This window comes from Balaenoptera acutorostrata, chromosome 18, assembly GCF_949987535.1.
Source record: "Balaenoptera acutorostrata chromosome 18, mBalAcu1.1, whole genome shotgun sequence".
Lineage (NCBI taxonomy): Eukaryota > Metazoa > Chordata > Mammalia > Artiodactyla > Balaenopteridae > Balaenoptera > Balaenoptera acutorostrata.
Genome location: NC_080081.1, coordinates 59,234,538 through 59,251,790, shown reverse-complemented (window position 1 = coordinate 59,251,790; position 17,253 = coordinate 59,234,538). Strand labels below are relative to the sequence as shown.

The 17,253-nt window shown below is 42.6% G+C and overlaps 1 protein-coding gene across 1 annotated transcript in view; it reads right to left on the bottom strand.

The window, feature by feature from the left end:
• Window positions 1–12,970: 12,970 nt before the first annotated feature.
• GTF2F2 (general transcription factor IIF subunit 2) overlaps window positions 12,971–17,253 on the bottom strand; it is a 147,774-nt gene continuing 143,491 nt past the window's right edge. The window contains exon 8 of the mRNA XM_007186820.3: window positions 12,971–15,069. Coding sequence (XP_007186882.1) covers window positions 14,950–15,069 — 120 coding nt within the window. The 3' untranslated portion in view covers window positions 12,971–14,949. The remainder of the gene's footprint in view (window positions 15,070–17,253) is intronic.

Genomic DNA, 17,253 nt, shown 5'->3' with positions numbered 1-17,253 from the left:
CAGTCTGATTTCTTTAAGTCCTTTTAATTTCTTTCAAATTCTGGACAATGGGGCCTGATGTAAATGGCAAAATGCGAGACCCCAGACTTCCCTTTACACAAGTTTAGTCAAAGCCTTAAGGGAATCGCTAACTTCTGAGCCAGGACACTTCCTTTCTCCTTTCCCACTCGAGAGGCATGAGCTATTTCTGCCCCTATTATCAAGTCTCTCTGTAGCCAAGTGAGGGGACGGTGTCAGGTGCCAGGAAAACTAGAGGAGGCTCCTGCAGGCCTGACGGAGCTTCTAAATTTCCTTTGTCAGGTCCCTGAGACGGATGCTTAGAAAGACAGCCCCCAGGCTGACCCCGCTGCTGGCTGTATCACGCTCATTTCCACCATCCTGAGCTCCGAGGTCAGGCCGAGGGTTTCCAGCACGCCTGCTGGAATTGCTATTCAACCCAATTTAGATTAATTTGGCAAGTCAGTCCTCATGAGCTGTGGCATCACCACCCTCTTCAAACCCAAAGTAGATCGTGTAGGTGTAGCCTCTGCTTTGATAAATAACAGTTGTGCACTCAGTTCACGATGAGGCAGCGAACTGTTTTCAAGATTTGGTTTGTTCATCATTAAAACAAACATGATCTGGAGATAAGTTCTCGTATCAAGCTCGTTCAAGGTGTGAGAAGCCAACCATCGCACCAAAACAAAGATGCGTCCAGACTCCTTGTTACCCAACTAGGTGAGGGTGTCCCCTGTTCAGAGGTGTCACGTCTCCGTGTGTCACCAAAGCGAATGACGGCACCAACCCAGTGAGAACCCCGAGCATCACACACTTTCTATTTTTCACCACTGTGGACCCCAAAGCGCGTAGGACTTAAGGGTACAACGGAAAGTGCCTGCCTTCCAAGGAGGGACCATGAAGAGGCATTTTCTCCATCTATTCTTAGTGCGCTTATCTCCTGAGATGTACGGAGCAGACATTGAAGGAAACGAGGGACCTAAAATCCCAAATGACTGGTGTTTTGGAGGGTAAGTTTGTGCACAGCACACCGCGGGGGGACGAGTGCTTCCTCCTTCCATTGTTTACACTGGGACACTCACCCCAAGGAGGGACTTGATAGGAAAACTGACAGGAGGTGTGGGATCCAGGCCCGGACAGACTGGCTCGCCCACTCTGGTAGCCCTGCTGGGGCGAGTGGAGGTGAGGGGAGACCTGGTCTTGGGGCACCTGAACCCACGGGGTTCTACAGCAGTTAGCAAGGCTTGAGGGCCAGTCAATATGTACCTTTGTTTTATCCCAAACTGGAGTTAATATTTGGCCTGTTTGATAAAAACAATTGCCATTATCCAATATTGGATCTCCTAGGTCTTCCGCTTTTCATCCCTGTTAATGGTTTTGGCCATTTCCTGTGAAATGGCTAGAAATGAAAGATGCAAAGTGCAGGTTACCTTTATCATTTAGTGACACTATCTCTGCAGACAGATTCAACAGTAAACATTTTTGAACATATACTACGTGGCAGACACTGAGCCACAAGAGCCACCAACCCTCACGGAACCCTCCTGTCCCAGCTGGAAGTATTCTCATCTTTGGACTTCAGACGAGAGCAGGGAGGCCTCAGGAGGTGTCCACGTCATACGGTCAGTGTGGATTCACCCTCAGGTTCTCAGGGTAGGCGGTGTGGGGTGTGAGGCATACATAATAGATACCACCGCACTTTTTCAGGAAAGCTGGAAACGTTCCTACAAGCCCTTCACGGTCGGGAAAACACAACCTCCCTTATTTGTTCTGGGGTTGGAAATTTTGACGCGCGCAGCTGCTTCCAGATCTGGCTGCTCGTCAGAAGTAACTGTGAAACCTCATTAAAATACAGAGCCAGGGCCCCACTCCAGGGATGTTTCAGTTCTCGGGTGGCGCCCAGCGGTCTGCATTTTGCACTCCCCCTCCCGCCACAATGATTCTGATGACTAGGGAGGTTCAAGAGTCCTGGGGCTGCAGAGACCATGGCGCTGGGGATGGTTCACCTCTCTGTGCTTTTCTGTGTCTGTAGAATGGGGACAGAAAGGGCTGTTAAACTGTAACAGATGTTAAAAGGGCCTTTTCGGTGCACACTAGCAGTACAAGTATCACCTCAACCTTCTCAGAACTGGAAATCAAATATTTTAAAACTATTGCTAATGGTATGTGTGAAATGGTCCTTTATTAGCTGAATCTGCACATAAGCATGTCACCCTTCTCTTCTACCGGATAAGTAGTCTCTGTTCTTCTATCTTTACAGGGAAATCCCAGGAATTTAAAGCCAGAAGGCCCTTTTCTCGTAATTCTCACCATTACCTGAGCTTCATTGGTGCATCTTTCCCCAGTGCCCTCTCTCTTCAGCTGTGGGACTCCAGGCACAGACTCTCACCAGAGAGGAATACACTGGAGCGGAACCCCAGGATTCTTCTATCCCCAGACGTGCATTCCTGAGTGACTCTGTTGGGAGGGCACCGTGGTCGCCTTCGGGGGTGCTCGGCTAGCAGAACTGCTTCCTTGGGAAGCCCTCCTGTCCCCGCACTGGCGGGGGCTCTGTGGACACATGCTTCCCTCCACTGGTCAGATTAGGAGCGGGCAGCAATCAGATTCTTGCAGGAAAGCTGGAGATGGGACCCAGAGTTAGAGTCAGTCAGCTGTGGGAAGCTGGGCTGAAAAGTCATGGAGAAGTGAGGCTGGAGCGGAAGATAAAGCGAAGTGCGTGCTGCAGTTCTGGGGGAACATGGACCTCTGGAGCCAGCGAAGCCTGCAGAGCGCAGGACGGAGGCAAACCAACGGCAAAGACCACATGGCCCCTAAGCAGGAGGGAAGAAGGGCCAGTCCCCCAGACGGCTGTCCTTCCTGCCTTTGAGCCAACTTGAGTGGATTTCTCCTTCTTACAACTATAGAGCCCCGGGTAGGACGGAGTTGAGTAAGGACTGGGTGACAGATGAGTATTTCCGGGTGCGGGCAAGATGTGCAGAAGCAGGGGGGCCCGCGGTGGGGGGCAGGTGATGCTGTGAAGCCAAGTAGCGAATGGTCTTTTCCCGGAACACACACGCCTGTTAGTGCCTGCCATCCTGTCCACAGCGGGACATCGATGTGTACCACTCAGCGTGTGTGCTGTAGCTGGGGCTGTGCCACGTGCAGAAGCTGCGAGGGAGAATAATAAACCCCGTTCCAGTCTCGGGACAGGCAAGAGTGACGGGCAAGCCCGGCCAGGCCCACGGCTTAGAAATACGGAAACCTAAAACCAGACAGGACGCTGGAGATCATCCTGGCCAACTTCTCACGAAGTACAGATACCCTCTTCTGCTGACCAGTCTCCCTCCAGCCACTTGCCCTAAACCACAAGTTTCTCTGTCCCAGAATACTAGCAATAGCAACCACCTAAAAGCACCTGGCAAAAATAAGTATTAGATATGATGGAAAACGTGAAACCCCAATTCTAATTTCCTGGCCTCTCTCCTTGTTCTTTTTTAGCACATGATACCCCAGCCTCGATTGACATACTCAGTATTTTCATGAGGAAATCAACTACTTGGGCCCAACAGAAAAGTGTTTTAAAAAATGTTATTTAAGATAATGCTGGTTTTTTTAAAAAAATAAATTTATTTTTGGCTGCATTGGGTCTTCGTTGCTGTGCGCCGGCTTTCTCTAGTTGCAGCGAGCAGGGGCTACTTTTTGTTGCTACTCTTCGAGTTGCGGGCTTCTCATTGAAGTGGCTCTCCTGTTGTGGAGCATGGGCTCTAGGCGCGTGGGCTTCAGTAGTTGCGGCACGTGGGGTCAGTAGTTGTGGCTCGCGGGCTCTCTAGAGCACAGGCGCAGTAGCTGTGGCGCACAGGCTTAGTGGGCATGTGGGATCTTCCCAGACCAGGGCTCGAACCCGTGTCCTCTGCATTGGCAGGCAGATTCTTAACGACTGCGCCACCAGGTAAGTCCGATAATGCTGTTTTTCTTTCCTATCCTTTCCCAGTTGATTACTTGGTAACCATCTGCAACAGCATTTAACTCGAGACATCCACATGCAGAGGTGTTCTCATTTCAATGTACTAAGCTTGCAGGCAAAGGTTTGTGGGCTTTCAGATGAATCTTTGTGTAGGTGGTTAACAGAATGCAATCTCAGAGCTGACTGATGCTGTTAAGGTTTCACTTGCCAATGCTGTCTGAAGGTGATTAATAAGAGTTTTATTTTCTGAGAGGATATAAAGCTCGGTGAGTAATAAGGACTCACTACCTCCAGAAGCTGCGTCTGAAGAGGTCCATTTGCCTGGGCTCGCTGCAAGGCTGGCCTGCAGCCAGCAAGCGAGGGGCCCTCACGCTCCTCTTAGACCCCTGGCTCCGTGCGGGGATCAGGCTCCTCACCCGGAGGCACGAGACGTGAGGAAGTGGATGGTGCGGGGCCGGCAACATTAGCGAGAGCTTCAGCTCAAGCTGACTCGAGATCTAGCCTCAGTTTTTCCACAGTCCCACGGTGACATGCTCGAGAACTTACCTTGGTTTACTCTGCTTTAAAAACAGCACATCTCTTACCTCCCCTACTACAGTAGGAAATAATTATTCAAAATTGCTTTCTCATACATTCAGCAAATCAAAGAAGCGAGGGGTTTCTCTTTCCTCAGTGACACTCATCTTCCAAATTTATTGTGCGTGTATAAATGACTCATCCCACTGCTTTTTGTGGACCCTTTCCCAATGGACTTAATTCAAGGCTTTCATTGTTGCACATACTGGGCACTTTCTTCCTTTTCGGAGATGGAACTGACCTCTGTTAATCCTAAAAGAATTTGTCAAGGCAACAGAGCAGGGCTCTCTCAAACACTCTAAAAGGGTACTGACCCACTTCTCAGGTCCTTCCCTGACGGAAGCGATCCACAGACCCCCAGGCTCGCCGTGCAGGATGAGGATGGAGCCTCTCGGCACCCCCACCCCAGCAGCTATAGGGTGGCACCTAGGACGCAGCAGGTGAAATTCAATAAATGTCTGTAGTACAGTTAGCCTCTCTCCCACATTTAGTCCTCTAGGGAGAGGTTCTTCCTCGATGGCTGGACTTGACGTATTCTCTAACCCTATTGTCCAGTGGGGTAGAAATGGAGTAGGGTGTATCTTTGTAAGTTAATTTCATAAAAGGCATGCTCTCCTTTTAAAATATAGGTAGTGTAATATATATATATATATATATATATATAAACACATATTCAAATATTCAAGTCAGTAATATACTCTCATTATAAAAATACAGCCATCCCTCGGTATCCACAGAGGATTGATTCCAAGAGCCTCCTTGGATACCAAAATCTGCGGGTGCTCAAGTCCCTTATAAACAATGGCGCAGTACAGTGAATACTGATAGAGAGGACTGACTGTACACACATAAAGAGAAACCTCCCCCTTGCCCTTCTCCCTATTCTAGTCTCCTCCTTAGAGGTAGCTCTGTTAAGAGTTTGGTGTGTTTCCTGACTTTTTCTTGTTTATATACATGTGGGCTCATGTAGAAATACATACTTTGTTTTGCTTTGATTAACAGAAATGGGACCTTACTATTCACACTGATTTGGAACTTGCTTTTTACACTCAAGAATACTGAACTCTTTCCATGGCAGTATACATTCTTGTATCTCATTTTTTAACTGCTGCAGACGTTCCATAATATGGATGAGTCATTGTTTAACCTTTCCCTATGGATGGATATTTTTTCCAGTTTTCATCCAGTTTAATTTTCTAAAGCCAGGTGTATTGACGTATACTTTATACGCAGTAAAATTCACCCTTTTAAATGCGCAGATTATGTTTTAACAAACACAGTCATGTAACCACCACCACGATCAGGAGTTCCATTACCGCAAAAGTTCCCTTGTGTCTCTTTGTAGTAAACCCGTTCATGCACCCTCAACCCCAGGCAAATACTGAGTTGTTTTTATCCCCATAGCTTTGCTGTTTCCAGAATGTCATACAGTCAGAAGCATACAGTACGTAGCCCCACAAGTCCGGCTTCTTTCACTTGGCACAAGGTACTGGAGATTCATCCAAACGGCTGTATCATTCGGTCCTTTACTTTCATTGCTGAGTTGTATTCCACTGCATGCCTACACTACAGTTTATCTAGGCACAAGTTGGTGGACATTTGGGTGGTTTTCAGTTTCTGGCAATTAGAATTAAATCTGCTTAAACATTTGTGTACAGCTGTTTGTGTGCATGTATTATTTTCATTTCTCCTGGGCAAATACCTAGGAGTGGGATTGCTGGGTTGTATGGTGGTATGTTTAGCTTTACAAAAAAAATGCCAAACTACTTTTCAACGTACCTGTTTACTTCTGCATTCCCATGAGCACTTCTCACGTGTGAGAGTTCTGGTTGCTCTGCATGCTCACCAGCACTTGGTACTGTCAGGTTTCTAAAATTTTAGCCATCTTTGCAGGTATGTAACATTACCTTGTTGTGGTTTTAATTTGCATTTCCCTAATGACCAACGATGTTGAGCAGCTTTTCATGTGCTTCTTTGACCATCCATAGCTTCTCGGTGAGGTGTATGTCCACATTTATTGCCCATTTTTAAGTTGGGTTGTTTTGTTATTACTGAATTGAGAGATCTTTATACAGTCTAGAGACAAGTCTTTTATTTGTATTTTATAAATATATTCTCCTGTATAGAATTTTTAAAGTGTCCCTTTCAACATCACTGACGAGAGATCATTACTTATTTCTGAAGTGCTATCGGCAGTTTCATGCTACACTGCTCTCTCTTTGGAGATCCACATGTGACAAATGTTAATTGAACGTATGGCTGAATGAATGCTCACTAATGTCTCCGCTGAGTCCCAGGGGGAATCGGGCAGTACGCTGACTTAAGGAAGGGACTCATTTGAGAACCCTTTTGGTAGCTACCATTCCATCGTATGTAAAGCCCATCTTTTCTGTTTCCACCGAATTAACAAAGATTCCTTAACAGTGTATCGAACAGCTCTGACCCAGCTGTATTCCTCTGTTCCCATCCTCCATTCTTGAACCCCTATGTTCACTCCTCATGGGGTGAGCATGCCAGGCTGTGCTTGCCTCTGGAAAGCCCAGATGTTTTTTGATTTTATTATTTTTAACTGAAGTACGTCTGACATAAAAACACTGTTAAGGTATACAACATGATTTGATAATTTATATATTGTGATATAATTGCCATTGTAGTGATAGTTAGCTCCTCTATCACATAATTACTTCTTTTTTGTGGCTGGTATAATTAAGATCTAGTCTCTTTGCAAGTTTGATGATTATTAATACAACAGTGTTGCCTTTACTCATATCAGCTCTCTAGGACTTACTTACTACTAGTTGCAAGTCTGTACCCTTAAACAGCATCTCTCCTACCCCATTCCCACAGCCCCTGGTAACCACCATTTTTGTTTTTAGGAGTTTAGCTTCTTTACATTCCACATGTACGTGATATCATGCACTATTTGTCCTTCTCTGACTCATCTCATTTAGCATAATGCCCTCAAGGTTCATCCACGTTGTTGCAAATGGCAGGATTTCCTTTTTCTCATGGCTGAACAATATCCCATTGCATACATATACACTACGTCTTCTCTATCCATTCATCCAATGATGGGCACTTAGGCTGTTTCCATATTTTAGCTATTGTGAATAATGCTGCAATAAACACGGAAGTGCACATATCTCTTTGATATCCTGTTTTCATTTTCTTTGGGTATATACACCCAGAAGTGGGATTGCTGGATCATATGGTAGATCTATTTTTAATTTTTTGAGGAACCTTGGTATTGTTTTCCATAGTGGCTGAACCAACTTATATTTCTACCAACAGTATACAAGAGGTCCCTTTTCTCCACATTCTCACAACACCTCTCATCTCGTCTTTCTTGAGGACAGTCATTCTAACAGGTGTGAGGTGAGAGCTCATTGTGGTTTTGATCTGCATTTCCCTGATGATTAGTGATGTTGAGTATTTTTTCTTGTATCTGTTGGCCATCTGGATGTCTTCTTCCAGCTGCTCCAGACTTTTCACCTGCAAATGGTTAGGTCAGGCCAAGCATCCACCCAGTGGCTGGCTAGTCATCACTAACTGAGGGGAAGGATGAGTAAAGAAAGCTCTCTCTCAGCCTCAGCTCTTAGCTAGGTCCTCCAGTCCTGCTCGGAGTTAGTGGGCCTCCAAACGGAATCATCTGACCCCTTTAGCTCTTATTCCCTATTTACCTCTATTGATTAGAGTTTGCAGTGGTGAGGGGCAAATGATTGGAACCTCAAACCTCTAACACATAACTCACTAAGGTTGGTTTGGATTACTACTTTAATAGGCCCATACTAAAGAAATGTGTTCAGGCATAAGTCAATGTGAAAAGCATGCTACAAATAAGGGAGCAACTGCGTCATCTGCATCATTTTGAGCTTGTGTGTACAACCGAAAGAGGTGAGCCCTGCCTAAACCCTCATCCATTCCACCTGGGCCCAGGGCGCGATTACCTGACCTCCAAGTTCTGCCATGAGACTGAGGCTGGACTCAGCTTGTCCAGCTACACTCCTCTGCTACTGACCGGTATCTGTAAGAACACTGAAGGGGTGTGTGGTTCTCACTCCAACTACCTTGTGAAGAAAGGCTGCTCCCTAATGTCCTTACACTTGTTCTTTCTGTATTTCCTGCCCTTGACTTTTATTAAACTCCTAGACGCTTCAAAACCCACTTCAGATATCAACTCCTCTAAGAAGGCTTTCCTGATTCCTCAAAGATGTAATCAATCATTTCATGCTCCGTACTACTTCTATATTTCACATATTTTGTATATGACAAAGTTGATGCTTATAAAATACTTTCTATGTGTCATGCAGTGTTCCAAGTGCTTTACATATATTGACTCATTTAATTTTCACCACCTTCTATGCAGTAGATACTCTTAATATTCCTATTTTGCAGATGAGGAAACTGAGGAACAGAAGGTAAACAACTTGCTGTAAGTCACAGGCTTTTAATCTGGGTAGCTCTTAAAACATTTTGCCATGTATTTCTACTACTGCACTTACTACACTATATTGCCATGTATTTGTTTCCAAGTCCTCTTCAACCCTGTGAGTTTTTGAAAGCAAGGACCTGTCTCATTTGCTCAGCTCTGTACCTGCAGTCTTATGCTGATGAACTTCCTTTGTGCTCACTAGGCCATGGCAGAGACCCTCAACTGCGACCGGCCAAGTCAGCATCTTTTTCATGAGCCTGGGATTGGACATTCACTGGGCAGTCGAGAATGTAAGCAAATCAAATGCACGGCCACCTGCATTCATTCCTGGGAAATACCTCATTTGAATCTAGAGCAAAGAAAGGAACTTCATCCCACAAGTAAGAAACTCTAGAACCTGAACAAGCATTGGAAATAAATCTCTGAAGAGAAAATAACTCAGAAGAGACTTCGCTGCCCATTAGTTAGAAGTCAAACACAAGTTATACGTCAATTATATCTCAATAAGAAGAAGAAGAACAAAGGAAACAAAAACCTCCCAAACACGGGCAGGTGAATTACAGCTTTGGGTAATCAGCAGCGCAGCGCCCATTATCAACACAGGACAGCAACTAAGAGCCTGCACTGCAGAGTGCCGTTCCGGGATGTGAATCTGGCAATGCCTCTGACTGCTGTATGACCTTGGGCAGGCTTGTTAACCTCTCAGTGCCTGGAATTCCACATCTATATAACAAGGGTGATAAGAGAACCCATGTTGTTGTAGGGTTGTTAGGATTACGTGAGTTATAGGAGTCGAACGCTTAGCACAGTGCCTGGCACATAGTAGGACTCCAATAAACACAAGCTATTCTTCCTGCTTATTTAGTAAGGTAGGCAGAGAACTGGTGGCATGTAAGGCACATTATCACAAACACCACCTTTACCCCTGGCGCCTGGCATACAATGGGCAGTCAGTGGGTTTTCACTGAATGAAGGAACGAATAAATGGCTAAAGTGGTTGGTAGGCTTTTGTTCAAGGAGAAATTAGAATGGCAAAAAGAAGTAACGCTTAAATGTCACGAGGACTAACCCAGTAAGCACTTTAGTATTCTATTAACAAGACTGATGTACTACAGACACCCACTGTATGTGTTCATAATAATGATTCTTAGGCATTGTATACATCCTTTTGTGTCTTAGGAATTATCAATGGTTATTTTCAAAGAAGTTTTAAAATTAAGTATATACTACTGCATCCAGATGCTTTAAAAATTGGAAATCCACGTAGAGCATAAATGGCAACATGAATTAACTGGAATATCCTGATTGACTGTAACACTTAGTTCACACTTCTGTGCCCACATGGTGTTATTATCCGTCTACATTCTCTATTTCCAACTAGACTGTGAATGCCTCTAATGCCTAGCACTCTTATATCCACAGCGCCTGGGATATATTCATGGTCAATTAATACTTGCCAAATAAACAGCCATCATGTTCCATACCCCACCAGATTAAAGTTTTTAGTCCAGCAACATACTCTTTTGGTGTACTTACATTTACAAAATAGTTAAAAACTCTTATCTTCTTAAGACCTTTTAAATACAAATTTCAACATTTAAAAATATGGTATACCTTAAGAAATCATTCTTTTAAAAAAAAAAAAACTTTAAAAAACAAAATTTAATTTATTTTTTATTTTTGGCCACGCTGCACAGCATGCAGGATCTTAGTTCCCCGACCAGGGATCGAACCTGTGCCCCCTGCAGTGGAAGCACGAAGCCCTAACCACTGGACCCCCAGGGAATTCCCAAGAAATCATTCTTTAAAACCCTAAAATTTAAGACTAAATGACTTGACAGAATTTAGTTTAAACTGGAAGCTAGAGTATTGAAAAAGTCCTTTTTAATTTAGACGATTTCTAACAAAATCAGATAAAAGCTGTTAATTTTGTTTTTTTTAATTAAAAAAATTTTAACCATTGATAATTAACCATTGATAATTAACCAATTATCAGTAACCAATTATTGATAATTATCAATTAACCACTGATAATTCCTAAGACACAAAAGTATAGTTGCTTTTAATTTTCTTATATTAAACCATTAAAGACTTATACTGCTGGTCTGTCAGATGTTACATCATACTATTGTATAATCAGTGGTGGTACCTGCTCAAAGGAAAGGAAGTAGGAAGAAGAAAGGATGGGAGTATGTGAAGAAAACTAATGTTAAAAAGTGACCTCTGCTCCCTCCTCTTACACACTATGAAAATGATATTAGGCTTAGGAACCTGCTCTGGACTCACATAGCAATGAAAACTGAACCAAAAAGATACCCAGCTTACCACCTCCTGGACCGTCACACAAATGCCAGGGAAAATGGCCAATGCACTGGCCATCAGCTAGTGCCCCGTCCTCCTGTCACATTCCACTGCCATCCTGAACTCCTATGCAGGTCTAAGAGTCCACTCTAAAGCTGCATACCCTACCTGGGTACTTGAAGTGTAATAGGGATTAAAATGTCAGCAAATGGAGCTTGACTTTAAAGGAGGGAATGTAATCTTCATCCTGTGGGTAAGGGAGGTTTGGGTGTCTGGATTCAAGCAGGGATGCCAAAGACAATTTGGTTGCCGTTTTGAAAGCCCTTTTCCTGGTTTGGAGACAAGACTGGGGGGAGGGGGGCACGTGTGGGCTTCTGGGAAAGTATACTCTAGTATTCACTTTACCCCAAGGGTAGAATTCCCCTAAAGAGGGATCAGTACTCATGATAATATGTTGGGCAGGAAACGGTTCTATAAAATGGACATTATCTACCTCTTACTTAGCACTAATTCTTTTTTTTTTTTAATTCAGTTTTATTTTTATTCAAAAAACAAACGGTGCCCAGTTCCTCCAAGACCTTATAACCCAGGAGAGATCTGATTGCATCTGCTGAAGTGTGTCATTACTGAATTGTTGCAATGTGCCTCTCTATGTGTAATACCTGGTCATTACACTACATATCTCTAGATCGTTTATGTAGTTACATGAGCCTGTGTTACCTACACAATTAAGCAAAGCTTTAATAATAAAAAAGAAGCATTTAGTCAATAGCATAAAATATCTGTAAGAGAGACTGGTTAACAAGCTTATTAATAAGGTTAATAAGCACATTAATAAAGTTAATATGTTTATGCTCATCAAGTTAACCGCTTGATGATACTGACGGTGTTTACTGTACAGCAGAAGGACATCTAGTGATTAGATCTAAGTATATGTTGAATCATTAGTTTCTTGTCATTTCAGAGACATAGAAATAGATTTTAAACTAGAAAGAACCTGACTATCTCTTAGGCAAGAGTAACTGAACAAATACTGTACATGTCATTTCAATGTCTCTGTATAATATGTGTTCATTTTTAGTTTATAAAGAGGTTATAAAAATAAAATGACAAAACATTGTATATTACTGATGTAATAGTGTTTATATAAGGCATACTTCTAAAATTTAAAAAAATAAAAATTATGTCTTAGCACTAATTCTGAGGATTAAATGAGATAATATTTTAGAGCATTTAACACATTGCCAGGCACTGTTTACTTTTATTATCACTAATATGTACCAACAATGATGAAAACAGCTTCAAAGAAAATGTATTCACAGACCATTAGGAACAAATGCAACTCTGCTGAAATCCAGGAGAGCTGCTTCTGTTACAATAGAGCAAAACCTGTTTACTTTTTTAAGATGTATCACTTTAGATGTTACTGTGGCAACGTGATTTCCAAGCTTTCCACTGCCCAGCAACTATAATCTTATTACATTCTGTCAGTGAAAATATCCCCAAAGTGGGTGCACTAGTTGAGTTTAACAATCTCATTTGTTACATATGGCCTTCCTGTCCTCTTAGGATGTGACATCTTACCAGATGTGTATCTCCCTTATCAGCCTTCCTTTCTCTCCATCTCACAGTGGTTATAAGGGTTTAGGATGTTTGGCTGCCAAAACCATGTTTATCAGGGCAAGAGAATCCTGGAATAAAAGAAAAAGGGAACCCAGGTGGAAGGGAGAGTCTCCTCCATGGCCAATAGCTATATTTTTGTACTAAATAAGGAAGCAATTTCAAACAAATTAGGAACGGCAGCAGTCAACCACCTAGATCAGCTATGCTACTGAATAGATAACAAGTTGTTTAAGAGACACAGGCAGATACTGTCAGGTGTGATGAGGTACAAGGTCACTACAACAAGCTAAAGAAACCAGGTTTGCAGAAAATATCAAAGGATAGCTTCAAATGAGACAAAGTTCTGCCCTGGAAACTCTACCAGCAGCCAGCAAGTTCAATCTGGCAGGTGTTGTCACCACAAAAACAAAAGGCAGGGGTAGAGGAGACACAGGTCTGTTTCAGGGCAGTACCATACCTCCAGAAAGACAAGGTTTGGGGGGAAGGTATATACTATGAACAAAGTGCATGACAGGTGTCCAGAATTCTCAGCTCTATACGGATTTATCACACCATTGTCCATCTGCTTTCTGACACCGAGGCTTAAGTAACTAGGAATTGAAAGGTAAGGGGGATACAACATTTGGTTGCTGCGCCACAACGAGGCAGGACGAGACAACTGGAGGCGGGGGAGGGAATGGGACCACCCTCCTCAATCAATTTTATTTTACAGGGGGAATGCAAGGACTACATTCTCCTTAATGCAGTGGCACCCAGCCTCAGCATTCTGGTGCTCTGCTGCTAAAAATCAAATAATACAGGAAAATATTTATCTCGGTGGATAGATTATTTCCTTGATTTGCTTTAATTACATAACATTAACAAATTTTGGCATTTGCTGCTTCCTGGTTGCAGCTGACAAAATTAACAAGTAAAAAAGACGCTTTTCATTGTGTTTAGTTTGCTAAAGCTTCTTTTGTTCTGGTGGTCTTGTTCACGGGTATGCTTTTGGATTGCCTAATATATAACATTTTGTACTAGAAAGACTTTAACCATGGACATGTATTGCTTTTATTTTAAATTAATTAAAACGAACGATAAAAGAAGCACTTTCATTCCCCAGGGACTGGCACCAACCTTTCTGTCTGTACCTATCAGCCTCACCCCTACAACCCGCATCTAGTCTCTAAACAGCAAGACTCAGTGCACGCCCGAGGGTGCAGGAAAAGCTGGGGAGCAAAGTCAGTCTTTGAGAAACTTATAATCTGGGTGGGGGATACATATCTTGAATTGGAAACGTATTTAATTTCTAATGATTTTATTCTTTTTTTTTTTTTTTTGTGGCCACACCACGGGGCTTGTGGGATCTTAGTTCCCCAACCAGGGATCGAATCTGGGTCCTCAGCAGTGAGAGTGCGGAGTCCTAACCACTGGACGGCCAAGGAATTCCCAATTTCTAATTATTTTAAAAGAAGAAAGAAAGAAAGACCAATTGACCATGATTTTTTCCATTTCTCATGTCACTATCGCTAGGGTAAAATAAGCTAATGATGAAGACAGCTATCTTAGTACAAACATAAATGCTCTCCTTTCATTAATGTGTGTGAACATGAAACACAGCCACCTGTTAAAAAAAAAATAAACACAGCTTTGTTCTTCGACAATTTCAGAATAAGGAACTCCTTTTAATTCCTTTTGAGAGTTTCTGTAGTTGACTACTTTTTTCCTGCTATGCCATTCAGTTTGGATCTGTATTACCTGAACTCCTCAGAGAGAAACAAGGACGGGGAGTCCTCATTTAGAAAACATTTCCTAATTTTACATTTTAAAAGTTAATATTTGAAAAGAAAAACCTTCTTCAACCCCCAACCCCATCATGAATAATCTGATTAAGTATATAAATAAATGTGTTCTTTTTCCTCAAAAATCACTTAAGCAACTTGACAAGAATTACTGTTTAAAAAATTTACCTAGAGAAATTAAAGTACCAGTCATTTTCCCCCTACAACAGATGGTGCTCAAGGATTCACGTATCAAGGCCGTTTGCTTAGCGCATCACTCTTCAGTTGTTCCGTTAGCAGGCAGGCTTCGAGTCTTCTTAATCACTCTTTTCTTCTACTTGATAATGTCTGTACTCTGGCTTCAGCTCCCATGTGTTTTTGTGGATCCCTTTTACATTTTGAATACCAATTTCTTTTAAGATTTCCTTCAGGTACGACTGAAAAACAAAAACAAAATAACCTTGACAGATGAGATTATGAATGCAGGAAACAAGATTTAAAATAAAATGATACACCAAACCACATTTTTATTAGTAATAAAAATTATGATCCTGAAAGTTCAACAAGATTTCTCTATAAAGAAGTTCAATAAACTGCTGTTTTGATTCCACGCATACAATACGTGAAAACTGCATTAAATATACGATCATTTGCATTAAAGGGGTTGGAAGTCCTGAATGCCAGCAACCTTGAGAACTAAAAAAAAAAAGAAAAGAAAGAAAAGTCTAGATGAAAATACACTAGAAAATTTGCTGGTGCTTAATTTATTAAGATTACACAGCATACCAAGTGTAATGTGCCCTTGAGTTCAGTGGCATCACAGAATTCACAGTCAGATAGGGTTATTCTTGGATTGGAAACAGTTGTTTCAGAAGCAGGAGCATATAGTAAAAAAATGACATATATCTTTGGGACATTAACATTCTATGAAGCAAGCACATGACAGGTATCCAGAATTCTCAGTTCTAAGGTGAGTTCTCAGACTTGCTATTGGGCCACTTATTTTTCTTCTGGGGGCTGCAGCTTTCTTGTGCTTGGCTCCGCCAAAGGAAAGAGGTGAATGATGATGGAGGGCAGAACACTGCATTATGGTATTTCAGGCACCTGAAAATTCAGTATTACCCAAATGCTTACTACAGTCATGAAAATGATGGCTATGACAAATGTAACATCAAACCCCACCTTTGCTTGCCAATGCCCAAGGTGAAAAAGCATTTCACTGTAAACTGATCAATAGGGAAGACAGAAAAGTTAATCATTTAAAACGGACTTTTTTTTTTGCTGCAGAACCAACCAACCCAACAATAATTTTTATGTGTATGCTTCAAAGAACCAGTTACAGGTACATTACAGTGACTCATCCCATGGATGGAAGATGTAATATTATGTAAATTTTTAGAATTTACTGAAATGAGGCACTACTTAGAAAAATGGCTGAGAAGCTCTTACCTTGATAATGTTTAAGGCAGTGCCTTTCTCAAGTGTGGTGCTAGACTATCTGCATCAGAACCTCATGGGGAGCCTGTGAGATAAGCCCCATTTTAGAGCTAGTAAATCAAAATCTCCGGGGCCAGGCATGGGACTATGCATTTCACAAGCCCCCAGGAGCCTGATTTAACTACACTAAAATCCACAGCATCTGCTTAAAGGATTCTTCTGGCTCTAACAGTCTGGCATCTTTGGGTCCTCGAAGTGTTACTTAGTTTTCTCAGCCTCACTGTTGCTGAAGAGTATGCGTGAATCAACGTCACCTAACACCACCTTACACAGACTGGTATAATGCTCTACAGCTGACAAAGTACTTCCATTTAGGGCCCCCTGTTTAGCACTGGAACTACATACGGGTCCCTCAAACAGCCCCGGATGGCTCAGCTCTCGCCGGAGCAGCCTCCCCATCCCGGCAGCCAGGGCCCAGCAGGTGGCAGCAATGAACCGAAGGAGGCCTGGGTTTCCCCAGGAGAAGGCCTGCCTGCCTCCCACACCTTCTGCAGCTGGCTTCACCGAAGGACCCACCCGAGTAAATGAGTAAGCGAATTACTCAGGTGAGCTTCAGAGAGCCAGGTAATGCGCGCGCCTGCCATCTGCTACTTTAGATTGCATCGAAAAAAATGGGACACTGTTCGTAAACTACTTTCTAATTAAACAGGATTCATAAGTGGAAAATGATGGGTTGGGCTTTGATTTTCAGTTTAGGTGCCATGAATGACTTCTTTGTAAAATTCCAAAGAATGGTTTATTGTGAGAATGGCCAGACCCTGGGCACAAACAATCATGCAACTGTGGATGCACTGTGATGGGTCAAACATGAACAGAGCAGGTGCCAGGAGCATGGTGGTTGCCTGACAGACGCTCTTCACTTCAAGTCTAGCAGGGTCATTTACAATCTGGATACAGAAGGTGAAAAGCCTAGAAAGGGTTAAACACAAAATATTAAGAAAGTCTTAAGGGTACAAACTCAGTTGTCTTCATGTATAGCCCACCCTCACTTTATTAAACTATCAATAGTATAATAAGGTTATGGAGTACTTGTTTTTTATAAAGATGTCACTCTTTTTTCTTTTTTAACAATAAGAACGCAAGGAGACAGTCACAGTCTGCCAATTTGTCAGGTAACAAGATGG